Source organism: Heloderma suspectum, chromosome 3 (assembly GCF_057233095.1).
Source record: "Heloderma suspectum isolate Gila_16-S chromosome 3, 16-S_ref, whole genome shotgun sequence".
NCBI classification, from domain to species: Eukaryota; Metazoa; Chordata; class Lepidosauria; order Squamata; family Helodermatidae; genus Heloderma; species Heloderma suspectum.
In genome coordinates this window covers 211,976,254-211,994,009 of record NC_139460.1, presented here as the reverse complement: position 1 = coordinate 211,994,009, position 17,756 = coordinate 211,976,254, and the positions used below count along the sequence as shown (strand labels likewise).

Genomic DNA, 17,756 nt, shown 5'->3' with positions numbered 1-17,756 from the left:
GGAGTGCAGACAGAGAAAAGCAGGCAGTCCTGGGGGTGGGGAGGAGACCACGGAAGCTGCTTTATGCAGCTTCCTATGCGCCATGCAGCCTCCTTCCCTCCCCAAAAGTTGTGGCTAGACAGCCGAAATTAGCCATCTAGCAAAAATGAAGGGCGACCAGAGCATGGAGGTGAGGACACTCAGAGCATGGAGGTACTGGATACCTGACAGCCTCCGACTTCAGAGGCTGCCGACTATCTCAACCGGATGGCGCTCTTAATGTCACTGTTAAAACAATGTAATAAATAATTAACTTCCAAAAAGCTCTCATGCTTATCTGCATAAAGAATAATAGGTATGACAAAGCCAAGGACAGGCCTACTGGTGGTCCATGTGTGCATCACGACTCCACCTTGCCATTTTGGGTCCCCCAAACTCTCTCTAGTAGGTGGAAACAAGTGCTTGCTATCTGAGTGCTTGTCACCTAGCACCACCATGTTGGAAGCAGTGTTTCACTCAGTGCTTACAATGTACTGCTTCCAACTTGGTGGGTGCCTCTGCAAAGCAAGCAGAGATGCCCCAAGGTGCCTGCTCCTTTCAATTTGCACTGGGCTGGAAGCAGCACATCACCAGCTAGCAACTAAATTGGCCTCCATTTCTCTTCTCAGAAATGTCACCAGAAGTGGAGCCTTGCTTAATGCTTGCACTGCATGAGACCCCAATTCTGATTTCATAGGAGCCCAGCACAAAAGGAACAACCTTGAAGGGCTGAACGATCCCCAGCAGCAGTGACATCACCTCGGTCCATGCAAATAAACCATGACATGCTCCCCCACCCCATGGCACTGGATGATCCTTTGACATGGAATGATCCTCTGTGCACGACAGGCAGGAGTAGCTCATATGGCTTTAAGCCCAGGTAGTTAGATTCCTGGCTGAACTTTTATGCCTCGGCACACTATAGAGGTACGTGCCTGACACAGGCATGACTCCACACAAACATGCTGCTCTCTGGGAGCAGGATTAAAGTGCTAGTACTACTGAGTACTGGATCCCCAGGATCTATTTATATTCATGAAAGCCTAAGCGTTGTTAAACAACTTTGAACAAAACTGCTATATTTACAACATTGTTTCTTTCCTGCTAATGTATGCATGCAGGATTGTGCCCTTCCAGCACAGCCAAAGTTGATTAATAGTGCAACCCTAGGCAGGTCTACTCAGAAGTAAGACATGGAGTTCCCAGAAATAAGACCTTACTCCCAGGTAAGTGGGTATAGGATTGCACTGCAAGTGGCTCTAACTCCAATAGAGCCGAATGGGTACAATCCACAGGTAGGATTTCCATTGCAAGCCCCATATGCTTTATTTATTTGCTGTTTCAGCTACCTTCTGATGGCAGCTGAAAAACAGCAGCAGCAAGAAATGAGCGTGAGTAGCACAACAGCACAGTGGAGCTAAATGGAGCATGTACAAGAGAACTTCCTAGTAGACTCTGCCCAAATGGATTTTTGGTTGTAGGTTGGTTTGTTACTTCCTTCTTTAAATTACCATTTCTTGTTGAGTACTGGAACCAGTATCCTAAAACATATTTACTTGAAAATAAATCCCACTGATTTTGATGGAACAGACTGCCAAATGAGGATTGTAGCCTGAATTTCTGGGTTGTCAATTAAAATGCAGATAAAGTAAATAATTTGCAAACACTCTTCATTTAAAATAATAATAATAATAACAACAATAATAACAATAATAGAAAACCAACCAGGTACCCTAGCCCCAACTGGAAAGGAGCATGAAAAGTGATTGAGTGCAGGCTAATAAAAGTTATGGATATATTTTTTTAAAATACACAACACAAACAACACACCTCAGTACACATCACCATCCTCAATACAAATGGAACTGTAACTCATTCAAGTACTCAACAGCACAGTTCTATACATGGGACTTACTTATGAGTATACATTGTCTTTACTGGGGCGAACTCCCAGGTAAGTGTGCACGGGATTACAGCCTAAGACCCACAGAGTTTAAGGGTACTTAAATTTCCTCTAAAGCCTACCCCAAAAGTCTGAGGAACCCATTTATTTTATTTTTATAGGTAGCTTTATTTGCTACTGTTTGGTCTAACAACCACATGTCCAATTTTTAAACGACGAATTCCAAACAGCACAGCCAGCAAAATACAAGTTAACTATTCCATCGCTCACGCCAAGTAGTCTTCCAGCCTCGTCCTAGTGCCTAAAACGTGGTGTACCAGTTAAGTTAGTAACCACACCAAGGCTTCATCAGACTACATGAAGTTATGCCAGAGTCATAGGCAAACACCCCAATACAAACATGCCAACATATATGCACAATCCATTTTCACTTTAGAATCCTGACAGTAAACGCAACAGCCAAGATCCAGAATTCTGGGACGCTCCAATGACACACTGAGTCTGTTCATGTGGGAGGTGCTCTAATTCTCAACTATGGGATGGGGATTCCCCATCGTAAACAGGGATTTCCTCTGCACGTGCAGAGGAATTCCCTGTCTCACTGAAAAGAACATGATAAGCATTTATAGGGGTCAGCTGCATGTGCACAAATAACACTGAATATGTACACGAGAACTTATTTCCTGCTGTTTTGCCTTAGCAGCTCCATGCCACACCAATCCACTTCTGAAACTCCAATGAGTCTAAAAACCTGTTTTCAGTTCAACACACATGGGGGGGATGCATATTTTGTAAGGAAAAGGCACTATCATTTTAAAAAGACTTACCGATTTCAGACTGTAATTTTCTGAAACATGCCAATGGTTATAGAACAAGCAGAAATTCATATTTACTTTGGAAAAATGAGCTTGAACACTCCACATTGAACTTTCAAATATTGACATCCCACAGTTAATGTTTAACATACGTACAAGCTGAACAGCTCTTAAACACAACCTCATCTTTAAGAACCCAAGTGTCATGTTCAGCACAAACCCTAATAGTAATTACTCAGAAGTAACTCTCAGTGAATTCAATGGGACTTACTCCACAGTAAGCTTGTTTAGGATTGCAGCCTTTATGAATCAAGGATGATACAAGTCATTTTCAATATATCAGGACTGGTTAGATTTTAACCTGCAGCTTAATGTACAAAGAGTTAAATCTCTGCAAAACATACCATTACCAGGGAAAGACAAAAATGTTACTAGCTTTTAGTATTAGCCATAAATATAAAATCTGGATAGTACTTCCTAGCATTTCCACTCTTTTACTTTCTACACCATGTCAAGAAAGCCTGTTTAAAATGGACTGCTTTTTTCCTGTACAAATTATTAATAAAGCAAATGATCAGTTATTACCTTCCAAACTCTTTGCTTTCTCTTCTGAGGCCTTTTGTTTTCAGTTAGCACCTAAAGAAAGACATCACATTGCAGAATAAGTCTTGGTGAACACGCAAAGAAATTTATTATTTTTTAAAGCATATTTCCCCCTTGTAACATTAGAACACAATGTTTAAAATGCAACCACAGGGCTTTCTATGCAGAACTTTACAAGGAACTGATGAGACTTTAGACGCTGAAGTCACCGGAATCAAAACAAAATCGGAAAAAATAGGGTTAACAAGGAAGGAGGGGGAAAAAAATAACCTTTTCCCCCACTCAAAGTCGGGTTTAATAAGGCTCTGCATTCTTCACAGCAAAACCCACAAGGTAGCCATCTTGCTTCCTTCTGCAGAAGAACCCTCTACAGTGTAGCATTTCTTCACGCTGCTTTTTGGGTATTATTATCATGGTGTTTTAAAAAGGAGCAGCAGCAGCAGAAAGAAGCAGCACAGCAAGCCCTGCCTGCCAACACTAGGGACGTGCTGGGCATGCCTCTCAAATATTATTACGAGGGAGGGGAAAAAAAGAAGAAGCGGGGGGAGAGAAGAGGCTCCAGAAAAGGATCCGCCAATGGCAGAGCGAGGCCAGCGGCTTCCAAAGCGCTCTTCTAGCCCTTCCCAAACAAAGGGTCTCCTATGTGTGGGCTTTACTCCGAGCACAGGGACATCAGGGCGGGTGCAAGCTGTGACATGGACTCCCTGCGACCGCGGATCCGGCCGAGGGGAAGGCAGGCTGGAGGGAGAGAGGCAGACACCGCAGAGGCCAAGGCGGAAGCGAGGTGTAAAAAAAAGAACGAAAGACCGTCCCCAGCTTCGGGTCTCTCTGAATGATCTGAACGTGCGAGAGAAAAAATCCGGACGAGGGAAGGGAATATGAGCCCTTTGGGAAAAGCTACGATCGCTCCCGCTCCCTCACAAGCACACAAGCAACACACACCCCGGGAAGGTATTGTGCATTTTGACTTTATAAGGCAAGGGCTACAGATTAAGTGATTTTTTAAGAAGAGGGTTATGCGAGGACGCTGGTGCTGCTAATGCCTGGGCAACCCACGCTCGCCGTTGCACGCGCACTGGCCGCGCCTCGGGGCTAATTAATAGCTAATGATAAGAAAAGCGGGGAGAGGGAGAGGCGAGACGGGTTAATATCCTCCGCCTATTGCGACGGTAGGGAAAATTATCTCGCATGCTCAACAAGTTGATTTTTCTTCATCTTGTTTTTAATATCGGAGTCGTGAAGAGTCCCCAAACACTGGCCGGTTGGCCTGGTTAAGGCATTGTTTTGGCACGGTTTCAGAGAAACATAGCTCTTGTTCCTATAAACAAATACAACTCCTACTCCTCACAACAGCAACATGATCGATTCAATAAAGGAATAAAATCTCTACAGAAAACGGATGCAATCGGGTTTATTGCAGCATACTTCATACTAATAGTAAGCGTTTACAGTATGGTGAAATTCTACATGGGCAGAGAGAGAGAGAGGAGCAATAGCAGTTTAATCAGCTTCAAATGCCTTCAGGGGTTAAAGTAAAATGCTGCCTCTGCTTCTGGGGTGCTTCCAGACAAGGCTTTTACCCCACCATTGCCCTGCTTCATTCACAGAATTTTCCAGGGGTCTAGACATTATCTTCCACTCGTAACCCTCCTGTGTTTTCCCACCACTTCTTCTTCTTCTGTCTTTTTTCTTGCTGCAGAAAATCCATTAAGGAAAAAGAGACAGAAGAACTGCACAATGGGCCAGATCGCATGTCACAAGCCCAGGGCCAAGCAACAGCAAGCGAGCGCAATGCCTCCCGCAGGCTCATCAGTTCCACCCCATTCCTGGATTGTTATCGTGATGTCCAAACCCGGAACACTGGGGTTTTTAGATGAATCCAACAATTACCCATAGTTTGTTGTTGGGTCAATTCTGGGTTGTGGGATTATGACGGTGGTAGTCCAACACATCTGGAGGGCATCAAGCTGGGGAACGGTGCCCTAGAAACCTCCCCCCCATCCTCTGCAACTTGCAGTGGTTCCGTGGCAGACACGCAAAGGTTCTCCAACTGATAAATTGATATAGAAGGGTTCCCTAAAGGCACAGAGTTTAAAAATCTGCACTGTAAACGAAGTCCCTTGCTGGTATAGGGTACTGGCTAAGAGACTAAGGGCACAAGCCTATGGGGAGAGGCTGCTGCCTCCGAACCTAGAGGCAACCGCCTATCCAGCGCAGGGCAGGAGAAGCACAGAGGGGATCATTCCCTCCACGCTTCTCCTGCCCTGCATTTGCGGCTAGACAGCCAGTTTCGGCTGTCTAGCCGTGAAAAGGTGGAGCGGGGGAGGGGGCTGCCGGACAACACACAGGATGTGTTGGACTGGCATTTGGCTGTCTAGCTGCTGACTAGCAGCCATAGGATTGCTCCCCCAGGGTGCAATTCTATGCATCTTTAGACAGAAAAAAAGCGTTCAACTCCCAGCATTCCCCAGCCAGTCCTAAGCTGCTAAGGGCACAATCCTATGCATGTTTAGACAGAAAAAAGCCTACAACTCCCAGCATGCTGCAGCCAGCATGGCTGGCTAGGGAATGCTGGGAGTTCTAGGACATTTCCTGTCTAAATATTCATAGGATTCTACCCTAATCAGGAAGTCCCTCGTTCAAATCTCACCTCTGCCATGAACTCAGTAGGTGGCCTTAGGCAAACCACTCTCAGGTTCAGCCAATCCACCTACAATATGGATAGTGAAAATGATACTGGCTGACCTTACAAGGTTGTTTTAAGGATTACAACCATGTACTGCATGTGAAGTGCTTTGAACACGTGAAGGCACTATACAAATATTAAGTATCATAATTATTACTTCACTCTGCAATCCCCAGTACTTTATGAACTCAAGTCTTCTAGCTGAGACATACACATTACTCACTTGGTTTGGTCCATTTCTCATGTTATTTTTTATTTTATTTTACTTTTACTGCACATCTTAGAACCTGTCTTGAACTAACCTCCACTGATGTAAGCAGACAAATTTCTGTAAGTTTCTTATTTGCAGATAAAGACTACTGTACTGAAATGGATACTACTAAGAAAGCCAAAAGTTTAAACTTACTAATTCAGCCTTGTAGATAAATCTACAATGGTTACTGGCACACAAACATTTACTGCCTACTACCCTCATGGCACACTGAGAGACAAGAGGGCGCAATCCTATGGGGATAGTTGGCTGCCTCCGAACTCGGAGGCAGCCGACTATCCAATGCAGGGTGGGTGAAGTGTCGAGGGCATCTTCTCCTCTACGCTCCGGTCACCCTGCATTTGCAGCTAGACAGCCTATTTTGGCTATCTAGCCAGGATGCATCGGAGGGGGGGGGGGAGAGAGAGGCTGGATGGTGCATAGGAAGCATCATAACGGCACTTCCGTGGTCCCCCCTCCACTCCCAGGAATGCCCCCTTTTTGCCTGGTCCACACTGTTGTTATAAGCATGGAGCCAGGGGTGAACTGGCAGTGGGGAAGGGGTGGGGAGCTCCGAGCTCGGTTCCCACAGACCACAAAATCCTATGGCCATCTAGATGCTGTTTAGCGGCCATACTACTGCGCCCTGAAATAATCTACTTTTCCATTTTACAAGATCTTCCCAGCCTGCTCACCTAGAACCAAGTTCTACTCACAACCAGATAAGTGGCTATTCATAATTCCGTATTTGTCATCTGCACTCTAACATAATACCACATAAAATGTTTTACAACCCATTACAGTTTCATTACTCATAAACTCACATGAGGTCATCATAGAACCCCATGCATCTAGTTCTGTATTCTCAGGTGCTTAGGACATGCTCAGCTTACCCTGGCCTTTCTAAGCCTGTGCATAGTAGGTTTATCAGGCAAGAACACATTGGTCACCAACTTCAACCTATGATTACCAGATCAGAAGAAAGGCTTCTGCCATTTCCTGTTCCCCAGGAATTAGTAATGAATCCCAATTCACCCAAGAGCAAAGGTTCATACTCACAAGATTAGTTACCCCTCATCCAACCTGAACCACCCTACTGCACTAACAATCAGTGTAGTTAAGCACTGATAAAAAGGGTGATTTCCTACACTTTCAATGCATAACTTTTGAAGTAAGAATTTTCATCTATAGCAGTGATTACAAGTAGAGAATCAAAGAGTGATATTTATTCCAAAGGAGTAAGAAGGTGTGATCTTTTATACATGTCACAAGGTTCTCTTGGTCTGGGGAGAAGAAAACTAGGAGGTGTCTTAAATCTAACCTGCTCCTGGGCTTGGGAATTGGAATTGTTACACATGGAGGGGTTACTGAACTTTTTTTGGGGGGGTGGCAAGTGAAAGCTATTTGATGAGTTATTATTTTTCTAAATAGAAATTATTTCCATGTAGATGTGAAACACATGTATATATTAACACATGTAACAACTGCATAAGTATATTTTGATGGGTATGTGCTACCTCCAGAAGCAGTGAGCCTATGTACACCAGTTGCTGGGGAACATGAGTAGGACAGTGCTGTTGGACTCGTCCTGCTTGTGGGTTCCTGGTCGACAGCTGGCTGGCCACTGTGCGAACAGAATGCTGGACTAGGTGGACCCTTGGTCTGATCCAGCATGGCTCTTCTTATGTTCTTTGCTGCTGTGTGGATATGGATATGCACAAACACACACACTTAATCACAAATGTGACTACCTGGGTGTTGTTTTTAGGTTTGCATTTATGCACAGACTCAACCACCAAAAGGACATTTTTAGGATACAAGGTGCACATGGCAAAATTTTTATCTAGTTTCTGAAAGTTAATCTAGGTTATATGTGCAAACTTGGTACTTGTTTGCCTGTCTGGTGGAAGAAAATTAGGTAAAAGTTAGAAGCGTTCAGGTTTTCACACACACGGTTCAGTCTCAGCGTAAAGCATCAATGAATGCCTCTCTGCCTAGCTACGCTGTGCTCCAGGAACCTGTCAAATGTTTGTATTGCAGAACAGTTCTTTCGTTTCTCACTTTTTCCATGTCGCAGAATACTTTACCTACAAATATTTTACTCTATTTTTACAAGAGTCTATTTGTAAAATACCAAAAGGGCCAAGCAGAGACAATAATTTTACTGATACCATTTTTTAGAATTCTCAGGACAAAAAGTGTTTGTCGCTGATACAAATTGGAAGAGGCAGGGCCAGATTCATAAACTGAGAGCATTATATTCAAGGTACAAAATGCACACCATTCCTCCCACCCCACCCCATAGAAATGCCCACGAAAATGAAACTGACAGTAAAAAAGAAGTCAAAGAATAGGGGCTAGCTCATTAAAAAGGCAGAGAGAAGGTTTAAAGGAAAGGGTGAAGAAGCAAAGGCACTATACAAAGAGAAGGTCAGGAGATATCAAAGGGAAGCATGCTTAGCCTGGAAAAAAGATCGACAGAAAAGCTAGAATTCATCCTTTTCTTGAACTGGCCTCTGCCAAAGTTGTTTTTTTGTTCCTTTCCTTAATCGCTTCTTGCCTCAACTCCTGCCATTCTTTCATGGTGACAGACCCTGGCAGCTGTCTGTTTGCTAAATAATAAAAAAAAATACATAGGTACACACAATATTGCAGCAACAATGTTGCTGGGAAGCGGAAGCTAGCTTATGTACTCCACGACTGGTCTGCTTTTAATCAAAAGCTCATCTGCTTTATGTGTTTTAAACATTTCCTTGTTCATTTATTTCTGCGGGATTTCCCCCTCCTCAGATGTACTTGGCAACCTGAAAGGACACCATCTTTTTCTTAGACCCAACACCGGTTTGGCCACAGAGGTTCCAGTTCGCCTTCACTTGCTCCCTCAGGGGACTTGGGAGAGCTCCAATGCCAGCAGTGCCAGAAAGAGGGAGCCATTGGGGTAGGTCAGGTGCTCCCTGTCACCTGGTGTCCAGTTCTGGTGTCCACTTCTGGACACCACACTTTAAGACAAGCTGGAGAGGGTTCAGAGGAGGGCAACAAAGATGATCAGGGGACTGGAATCAAAGCCCTACGAAGAGAGTGAAAGAATGGGGCATGTTTAGCCTTGAGAAGAGAAGATTGAGGGGAAATAAGATAGCGCTCTTCAAGTACTTGAAAGGTTGCTACAGAGAGGAAGGCCAGGATCTCGTCCCTATCATCCCAGAGTGCAGGACACAGAATAATGGGCTCAAGTTACAGGAAGCCAGATTCCGGCTGAACATCAGGAGAAACTTCCTGTTAGAGCAATACGACAATGGAGCCAATTCCCTAGGGAGGTAGTGGGCTCTCCCACACTGGAGGCATTCCAGATGAGGCTGGACAGCCATCTGTCAGGGATGCTCTGACCTGGATTCCTGCATTGAGCAGGGAGTTGGACTCGATGGCCTTGTAGGGCCCTTCCAACCCTACTATTCTATGATTCTAATATTGCCTACTGTGGCTTGAATATTCAGAAACCTCCCAGCGTGCACTGCAGCCCATCATGGCTTAAACAAGCCACAGCCGGCTGAGGCGATCATGCAAACTGGGTCCCAGCCTCATTCTCCCAGGCAACGCTCTGTCTGAAGCAGAGATCTAAGCCAAGCACCAGGGGAGAGCAAGAAAGTCAGCGATTGGGTTCACACAACATGACAGTGTGGGTTGAGTGTGAGTTGTCACTGAACCGTGCGTGGCTTGTCATTGAACCGTGGGTTGTTGTACTGTGTGAGCCAGGCCACGCTAACAAACCATGGTTTGCAAACCACGAGCACCCCACACTTCACAATCCAACACTAAACCATGGTTTCTCCTCATGTGTTGTTCACAGTTAACAAACCATGGTTTGTCAGTGTGGCCTGGCTCACACGACACAACAACCCACGATTCAACGACAAGCCACAACCTATACTCAACCTTGAATATTGATTGTCATGTTGTGTGAACCCAGTTAGTGTCCACAAGCTGGCAGTGCACAGCCTCATTCTCCAGATCCAGTGCAGCCAGGGAGGGAGGGGGACTCCCCTTCCCCTCACTTTCCTCCTTAACCAAGCTTGGAGCATGTCGTGGCCAGCAGGAAAAGGGAGTCAACAGGTCCCTGCCCAACCTTAACTGCAATTCTGTAGTTTGCTTTTGCTCTAACCAGTTTCACTTCAAGTGTTTATTTTTTCCACAAAGGTTATCTACCTAATCAATGTTATTGCCAATTAAGACAAGTAAGATAAGCTTTGGAACAGCTTGGCCAGAAGATCAAAGTGCAATGCTTTACAAGGGCTCATTTGGTAAAAATTAAGCAAAATTATTTAACTTTAAGCAAGAAATGGTCTAACAGATTTGCCAGTCTCAGGGAGCAGTATGATGAATGCAGCAAACATACATAGTAGCTGCAGTTGTGGCCCATCCCACCAACGATTATCCCAGTTTCAAACCCTTCACCTTTCACCTTACAACTCAATTTAACAAATGTTACTACCCTCAGTGGAGGCTGGTGGCTCCGATGTCAGTGGGGCAGTGAATCCACTCTGGGTTTCAGTCATTGCATCCTGGATAGATCCTTTAGGGTTCTAACTGAAACCTAGAGTGGATTCACTGTCCCACTGACATCAGAGCCACCAGCCTCCACTAACTATACTGGTTTATATGGAGAAAGGACTAGGGCCTGCAGTCATGAAAATCAGTGTAGGGAAGTCAGACTTATCCTCGTCCTGGCCCTGTTATCCTCCACAGGATTGGGGTTCAGGATCAAGCATGCATCCCCCATCAGTGGTTCTCCCGCACTGCTCAAGCCTGCTTCTGCTGCACCCCTTCTCTGCCATTCTTGCTCCCTGGCACCTTCCCAGCTCTTTGCTGCCCTACCTCTTCTCTTCCTGTCAGGTCCCTGCAACAGTGTAGCCACATCAACTGTTCTGATGATTGCCTCTGGGAAGCCATAATATAAATGCATTGAGTTGCAATCCTACACACACTTACCCAGGAGTAAGTTCCATTGAACTCAGTGGGGCTTACTTCTGAGTAGACATGCGCAGGTTTGTGCTGTTACTGTCTTAGGTCGTTAACAACCTTTTATAAATGATCTAATGCAGGGGTAGGCAACCCCCCCCCCCCGAAGTTGTTGGACCGCAGCTCCCATCTTCTCTCAGCATTGACTATGCTGGCTAGGGCTGATGGGAGTTGCAGTCCAACAACATTTGGAGGGCCACAAGTTGCCCACCCCTGATGAATGCTACTGGGTGTACTGTCCACTGAATATCAGGCAAATCAAATATATGGCAACATAAGCTGTGTAAGAGAAACATACTGCACACAGTACCTACTCCTTTATTCAATGTATTATGCAGAAATTGCTGGGCAAGAATTGCTGTATTTTGTGACTTGTGCAAAATAAGCTGCCAGGATTTAACAAGTGATAAATAAGTTATTGTTTCTAGGTCAAGGTCAAAAGCCTTATCTGAAATTGCAGGGTGCCAAGTGTTCCCTGCAGTGCTGATGTTTTACTAATTTGAGTGGAAGTGTCTGCTGTTTAATTCCTGGCTTTATTACTGAACCAAGGGAAGGAAGATTCACTTGTCCACTAAGCAGGCTACTCTACTCTCATGTGCTGTAACCCAATGTAGTCTTGTCAACTGTTATCTGACAGAATTTTGTTTGTGTACAAGACACTGGAAACCAGAAAGGACCAGACTAGACCAAATAAATTCTTACAGGTCAGAAAAAACATTTTGATGGACTGGCATACAACTTAAGACAAATAGCAAGGATGCTGCTCAAAAGAATTTAGAGGTCATTCTGTTTTGCTCTTTGGCACCTCAGTCCTAAACATATTTTTTGGAAGTTTAGTCCCACTGATTCAGTGGAACTTAAATCCCAAATAAGCTGGATGTGAGATAGCAAACTAATATTCTAAGATATGGACAAGATTCTTAAGAGATGCAAGGCCCACCACATGTGTTCTTGATCCTTGCCCATCTAGGCTCATTATATTGGCCAGAGCAAAACTAGGGGAGTGGGCTGCTGGCTTTTTTGAAGGAGGCTGAGTTTCCAACAGCTCCTTAAGGAAACTGGTGAAGCCCCTCCTGAAAAACCAAACAAAGCATCACTTGATCCCTCTGATCTTAATAAATTCTGCCTTTTCTGAATAAGATACTTGAACTCCTGGTGGCAAACCAGCTCCATGTTTCCTTGCATTATATTAATTTATCTTCCAATCTGGTTTACAGTCTGGTTTTGGGACAGTAACCGGCTTGCTCACCCTGGTGGATGCTCTACACTGGAAATGGAGAGAGGGAGGAGATAGCATTAACCATGGTAGGTTTGTAATCCTGATTTGGAGGGATCATTTCAACTGCACTTTGCTGGTTTGGGCATCCTGGCAAATCAAAGTGTGGCTTGATTCAGGAAACAAGGAACTAAGCCTTATGCTCAAGGGGAGGCAGGAGTACACACAGCATTCACTCACCATGTTACAAATCATGGTTTGGAAGATCATCAGAATGCAGCCATAATCTTATACCAATAAGTGCAAAGATGACACCCAGGAAGAACTGTAATACACACACACACACACACACGTACGTACGTATATAGGCCACCCAAAACTACTGCATCCATGCATGGGTTTTGTGGAGGAGGGGGGTTGCAAATAAAATTGACTGTATATGGAAACATGCCCATAACATGTTTAAAAGTAACCCCACTTTATTCTAGGGATGGTTGTTCTTTTCCATACTAACCTTTACAGTTATGGCGAGTTCAACCTGAAATATCTTTGCCTTACATTATTACCAATATCCAGGCTACAAAATACATCAAGGGAATATGGCATTTCAGTTGCACCTTTATGCTATGTTGAGGGAAGTGAAACACCTGTCATAACCTACATTCACTGCCAGCTAACTAGCACATTGTTGCCAAACTGTCCTCAATTATCTATGCTCACAGACACAAGGGATAATCAAAGTCATCAATGCTTTTCCAGCTTGGATAGTAAAAGCCCCCAAATCAGTTAACATGTGCATGTTTTAATACCAGCATAAAGGCACCTCCCCCCTGCCCCCCAGTAGTTTGGAAATTGAATTTTAATGCCATACACAATTCATGGAAACCCCCAGGCTTGTAGTGTCTTATGGTGGAGCCAAGATCCCTACGTCAGCTGTTATGTTGTTCTTAACACCCTCCCAACGTGCAGGAACATCCCCTGCTGAGCAGGAAACTTCCAAGGAATGCTATTCACCATCCAGTGGAGTCTGGCGGCATATCAGACCACAAAAGTAAAATCAAAACATCCAGTTAAAAAGAAACAACCATAATCCATTTCTAACCCATCACAATCGGGGCTAAATGCTTCTTGGCTGGCTTGGTTGGTTTTCCTACAGCTCCATCCTCTGGCTAGATTTGAGAGGCAGCACTCAGGTGGAATCCCTGTCTGACATCTCTTAGGCACACTGCAGACTCAAGTTATGAGACCCCACAACCAAAAAGAAGTTAACTCCTCCCTGCCATTCCTATGCCACGAGAAAAAAATGTTAGGAAAAAGGGTGAGAAATCACATGTTTCTATGCATACAGGATTATTATAGCCCCTTTTATGTTTTTGTAATTTTGTGCTAACAATGTATTTGATTTGATATTTTATTATATTACTTGATTTGTGTTTTAATTTTTGATGACTTAGTTGTTGTACGTCACTAAAGGAGCAGATTCACAGGCAACTACGAAATATAAATAAATAATAAATCAAGATTGTTGGCACTGGGATTAGATCTCAAGGCTTTAGAAATACATTTCCATTCATAGGAGAAAATTCAGACTAAGGCAGCAAAAGGAAAAACAACTATTTTCTGTTCAGAAAGACTACATATAACATTTACAAAGAGACAATATCTAAGTATATTAAAGTGGAAACAAACGATTTTGAAATTACTGGTGATAAATGTTATTTCTGAATTCACTCTGCATTATTGGCTTGAAACAAATCCAGCAAGCACAATTCAACCAGTACAAGATAGAATTGAGCGCTAACTATCTGCTAAAAAATAATTTCAATTACAGTGTTTGGATGATGATGATTTTTAAGGGAAATGTGCTAAAAATGGCAAAGAAGGTCCTCATTTCTTTGTTTTTTTTTGTTTTCTAGTTTTTGCTCTAAAACTATGCAAAGTGTATTATGTTTAACTTTTGCTCCATACCTGAATATATGTGCAATTACTTATATGCTAGACAACCAGATCCTATGGATATTTACATGGAAATAAGTCCCACTGGATTTATTTCAATGGGCTTAACACTGTATTGGATGGTGATCAGACATTAGTATATTTTTACACAGTGCAAGTATTTCTAACATTTAAACCAAGTTACACAGTAACTTTAGTTTTAATGGCCATATACCAGATTTTAGAAAGAGTCACTGGAACATAAGAAGAGCCATGCTGGATCAGACCAAGGGTCCATCGAGTCCAGCATTCTCTTCACACAATGGTCAACCAGCTGCTCACAGGAAACCCATAAGCAGGACATGAGTGTAAAAGTACCCTCCTGTCCACATTCCCCAACAACTGGTGTATATAGGCATAATGCATCTGATACTGGAGATAGCATATAGCCATCAGGACTAGTAGCCATTGATAGCTTTATCCTCCATGAATTGGTCTAGTCCCCTTTTAAAGCCATCCAGATTTGTGGCCATCACTACATCTTGAGGAAGTGAATTCCATAGTTTAACTATGTACTCTGTGAAGAAGTACTTTTTATCTCTCCTGTTATCTCCCACCAATCAGCTTCCTGGAATGACCCTGGCTATTATGAGAAGAGAAAAATGTGTCCCTATCCACTTTTTCCACACCATGGATAATTTTTTACACCTCTATCATGTCTCCCCTTACTCGCCTTTTTTCTAAGATAAACAATCCCAGCTGTTGTAACCTTTCCTCAGAAGAAATATTTCCTATGAATATTTAAATATGAATATTTTTTGCTTACCTCTAAGGATAGTATTACAGGTGGTAGCGGGAGTGGAGGCTTCTTCAGCTCCTCGCATTTTCTCTTTTTACATATCCGATGACTCGTTTTGCGTTTCCTACAACAGCTGCATTCTTCACAGTTAGTTTTCCGCAGACATGGCTCACATACTCCACACCGCCGTCGCTTTTTCTTTTCGAGCACAGGTTGCAAAGAGGCAAATGAGACAGGAAGACCACCAGTTGGATTTCCACAGGAGGACAGCTCTGAAGCTGCAGCTGGATTGGTGTCACATTTCCTGGTGCCCTGAACAGAGGTCATGTCTTTTCCATCACTTCCCAATTGCGGCAAGGGATCCTGAGGCTTTGGAAAAGATTCATCCGGCACAATTGCTCTTGTACCTGGACCCCCTGCAGCATCTGAAGGCAGCCTTGAATTAGCATCTTCAGAGGATTTGGGAAAACCTTCCTTAAAGACCTCACCGCTACTGCTTACCGAAACAGAATCAGCTGTGCTTTTTTCAGGCTTGAGCAACGTAAGAGGCACAGCAGCCGAATCTAAAATGAGCGTTTCTGCAGCAATCCTTTCAAGTGTCCGCTCAAGATCTCCCAAGATAAAACTTGTCAAAGAGGTATTAGAAACTTGTTCAAAAACGGATACTTCATTTCTTTGGTTACATCCCGGATAATTTTGTCTGGAGTTGAAATATGAATCAAGTGCTTTATAGCTTGGCTCCAGTTCCAAGTCCTTTGGTAAATGAGATTCCACACAAAGGCCTGGATCTTTTAAATAGCCCTCTGCTTCAGAGATGCAGTTGGAACCGGGTTCTTCTTGGATGGCAGGCTCAGGATCTTGTTTGAGATGGGAGTCTGGTAACACACATGGATCATCTAAATGCAATTTTGAGATTAATTCGGAGGTAATCAAAATGGCAGCATCAGGTTCACAATTAGTTAGCACCAAACCACAGCCAGTTTTGGAGTGAGATTCTGTGGGAGACTCTGGCCTTTCCACAAGCACCTTTGAGATTGTTTCAGAGGAAAGACTCAATGTAGAATTGGAATGTTCCTTGGGGGCAGGGGGCAAATCCAGACTACTCTTCAAATGTGGTTTCACAAGTGTTCCCAATTTGTTTTCATGTACCTTTAAAGCAGTGGCAGAATCAAGGTGTAAATGCGGGAGAACAGGCTCAGCCAAAGTTTCATTTGAGGTATGAGTAGAGAAATCATTCAGGGCCTGCTCGTTAAGTACAAGTGTTTTACACTTGCATTCCTCCTTTAACACCTCCAGATAATGGATACCTGGTATGTCACCACTGGAAGCAGAAATACTACTTTCAGGAGACATCTCTCCTTTGGGGGCTTGGATACTGCATTCAGTGGAGTGATTGCCTTCTGCATCACACACAGTGCCATCTCCTTCAAGAGAAGTCAACTCACCACTCTGGTTTAAATCCTGTTTGAAAACCCTTGCAGTCTCTTCAGCTTCTTTTCTTTCTAATCCACAGGAGGTTCCCAATTCAGACTTCTCTCTTTTCCCCACATTTTTCACGGGGCTGTCTTTCTTGGCTCTCCCAATTGTCGACGCTTGGAACAGTCTATGGGAAAATGGTTTCCTGCGAAGAGTCATGGTAAAGCCATTGTAGCTCAAAGGAGGCTGGTTATGAAAAAGAACATTATCAGTTAATTCCAGATTCATCCAAGATGTTCCAGAGAAGGCTTTGGTGACACTGCTCCTGAGAAATCGGCAAGATGAACTCAACAGGGTTTTCTGTTCTTGTGGCTTTTTCCTGCCATCGATTTTTTCCTCCATTAACTTTTTGCAGTTTGCAGAACATTCTGCCTTTGGGGAAGTTTTCTTGGCATCTTTTGTTGCTTGGCAAGACTTCTTTTTGACTGGGCTTGGTTTCTTTTTGCTTATCTCCTCTTTTTTAACTAATCGTGAAGATCTGGCATCACGAGCCATCTCTGTCAGGCAGCAGATGTGTAACTAGGGGTGGAATGTAAGATCATGGATTCTTGCAAACATTCTTTTCTTCAGTAGAAGCCTGCATATTCACATTGGTACTCTCTGTATAATACAGAGCTGAAAGAGACGGAAAAAATAAGAGTTGAAAATTATTATGGTAATCTTTGCATAGTTTTTTAGAATGTCTGAAGTATTTCACATACATATTATCAGTAGTCTTTACATCAGTCTTCTCCAACCTGTGCCCTCCAGATGTGTTGGAGTGCAACTCCCATCAGCCCCAGCCAGCAGGCCAATGATCTGGAATGTTGAGGGTTGTAATTCAAAACCTTCAGATAGCACCAGATTGGGGATGGCTTCTTTACACACACACTGTAAGGTAGATCAGTTGTTTTACTGACTGCAAGGGGGGAGGGAGGCGAGAAGGCTAAGAGCCTGAGGCTACCTATAGAATTGATGGGTACTTCCAGATGGAGGGCTCCTGTTGCTAACAGTCAAAGGGCATTGTGCAGCTGCTGTGTTTTCTTCCTTAAGGGATTTTTTT

At 43.7% G+C, this 17,756-nt stretch overlaps 1 protein-coding gene and 1 long non-coding RNA gene across 2 annotated transcripts in view; one reads left to right on the top strand and one right to left on the bottom strand.

Annotated features, from left to right (window-relative positions):
* TET1 (tet methylcytosine dioxygenase 1) overlaps positions 1 to 17,756 on the bottom strand; it is a 93,248-nt gene that overhangs the window by 57,773 nt on the left and 17,719 nt on the right. The window contains exons 2-3 of the mRNA XM_084845430.1: positions 15,266 to 17,329; positions 3,322 to 3,372 (exon numbers count right to left, since the gene is read on the bottom strand). Coding sequence (XP_084701556.1) covers positions 3,322 to 3,372; positions 15,266 to 17,209 — 1,995 coding nt within the window. The 5' untranslated portion in view covers positions 17,210 to 17,329. The remainder of the gene's footprint in view (positions 1 to 3,321; positions 3,373 to 15,265; positions 17,330 to 17,756) is intronic.
* Positions 3,656 to 7,754, top strand: LOC146350696 (uncharacterized). The gene is made up of 3 exons (XR_014789358.1): positions 3,656 to 4,290; positions 5,039 to 5,316; positions 5,905 to 7,754. It is a non-coding gene; the product is annotated as an uncharacterized LOC146350696 (long non-coding RNA).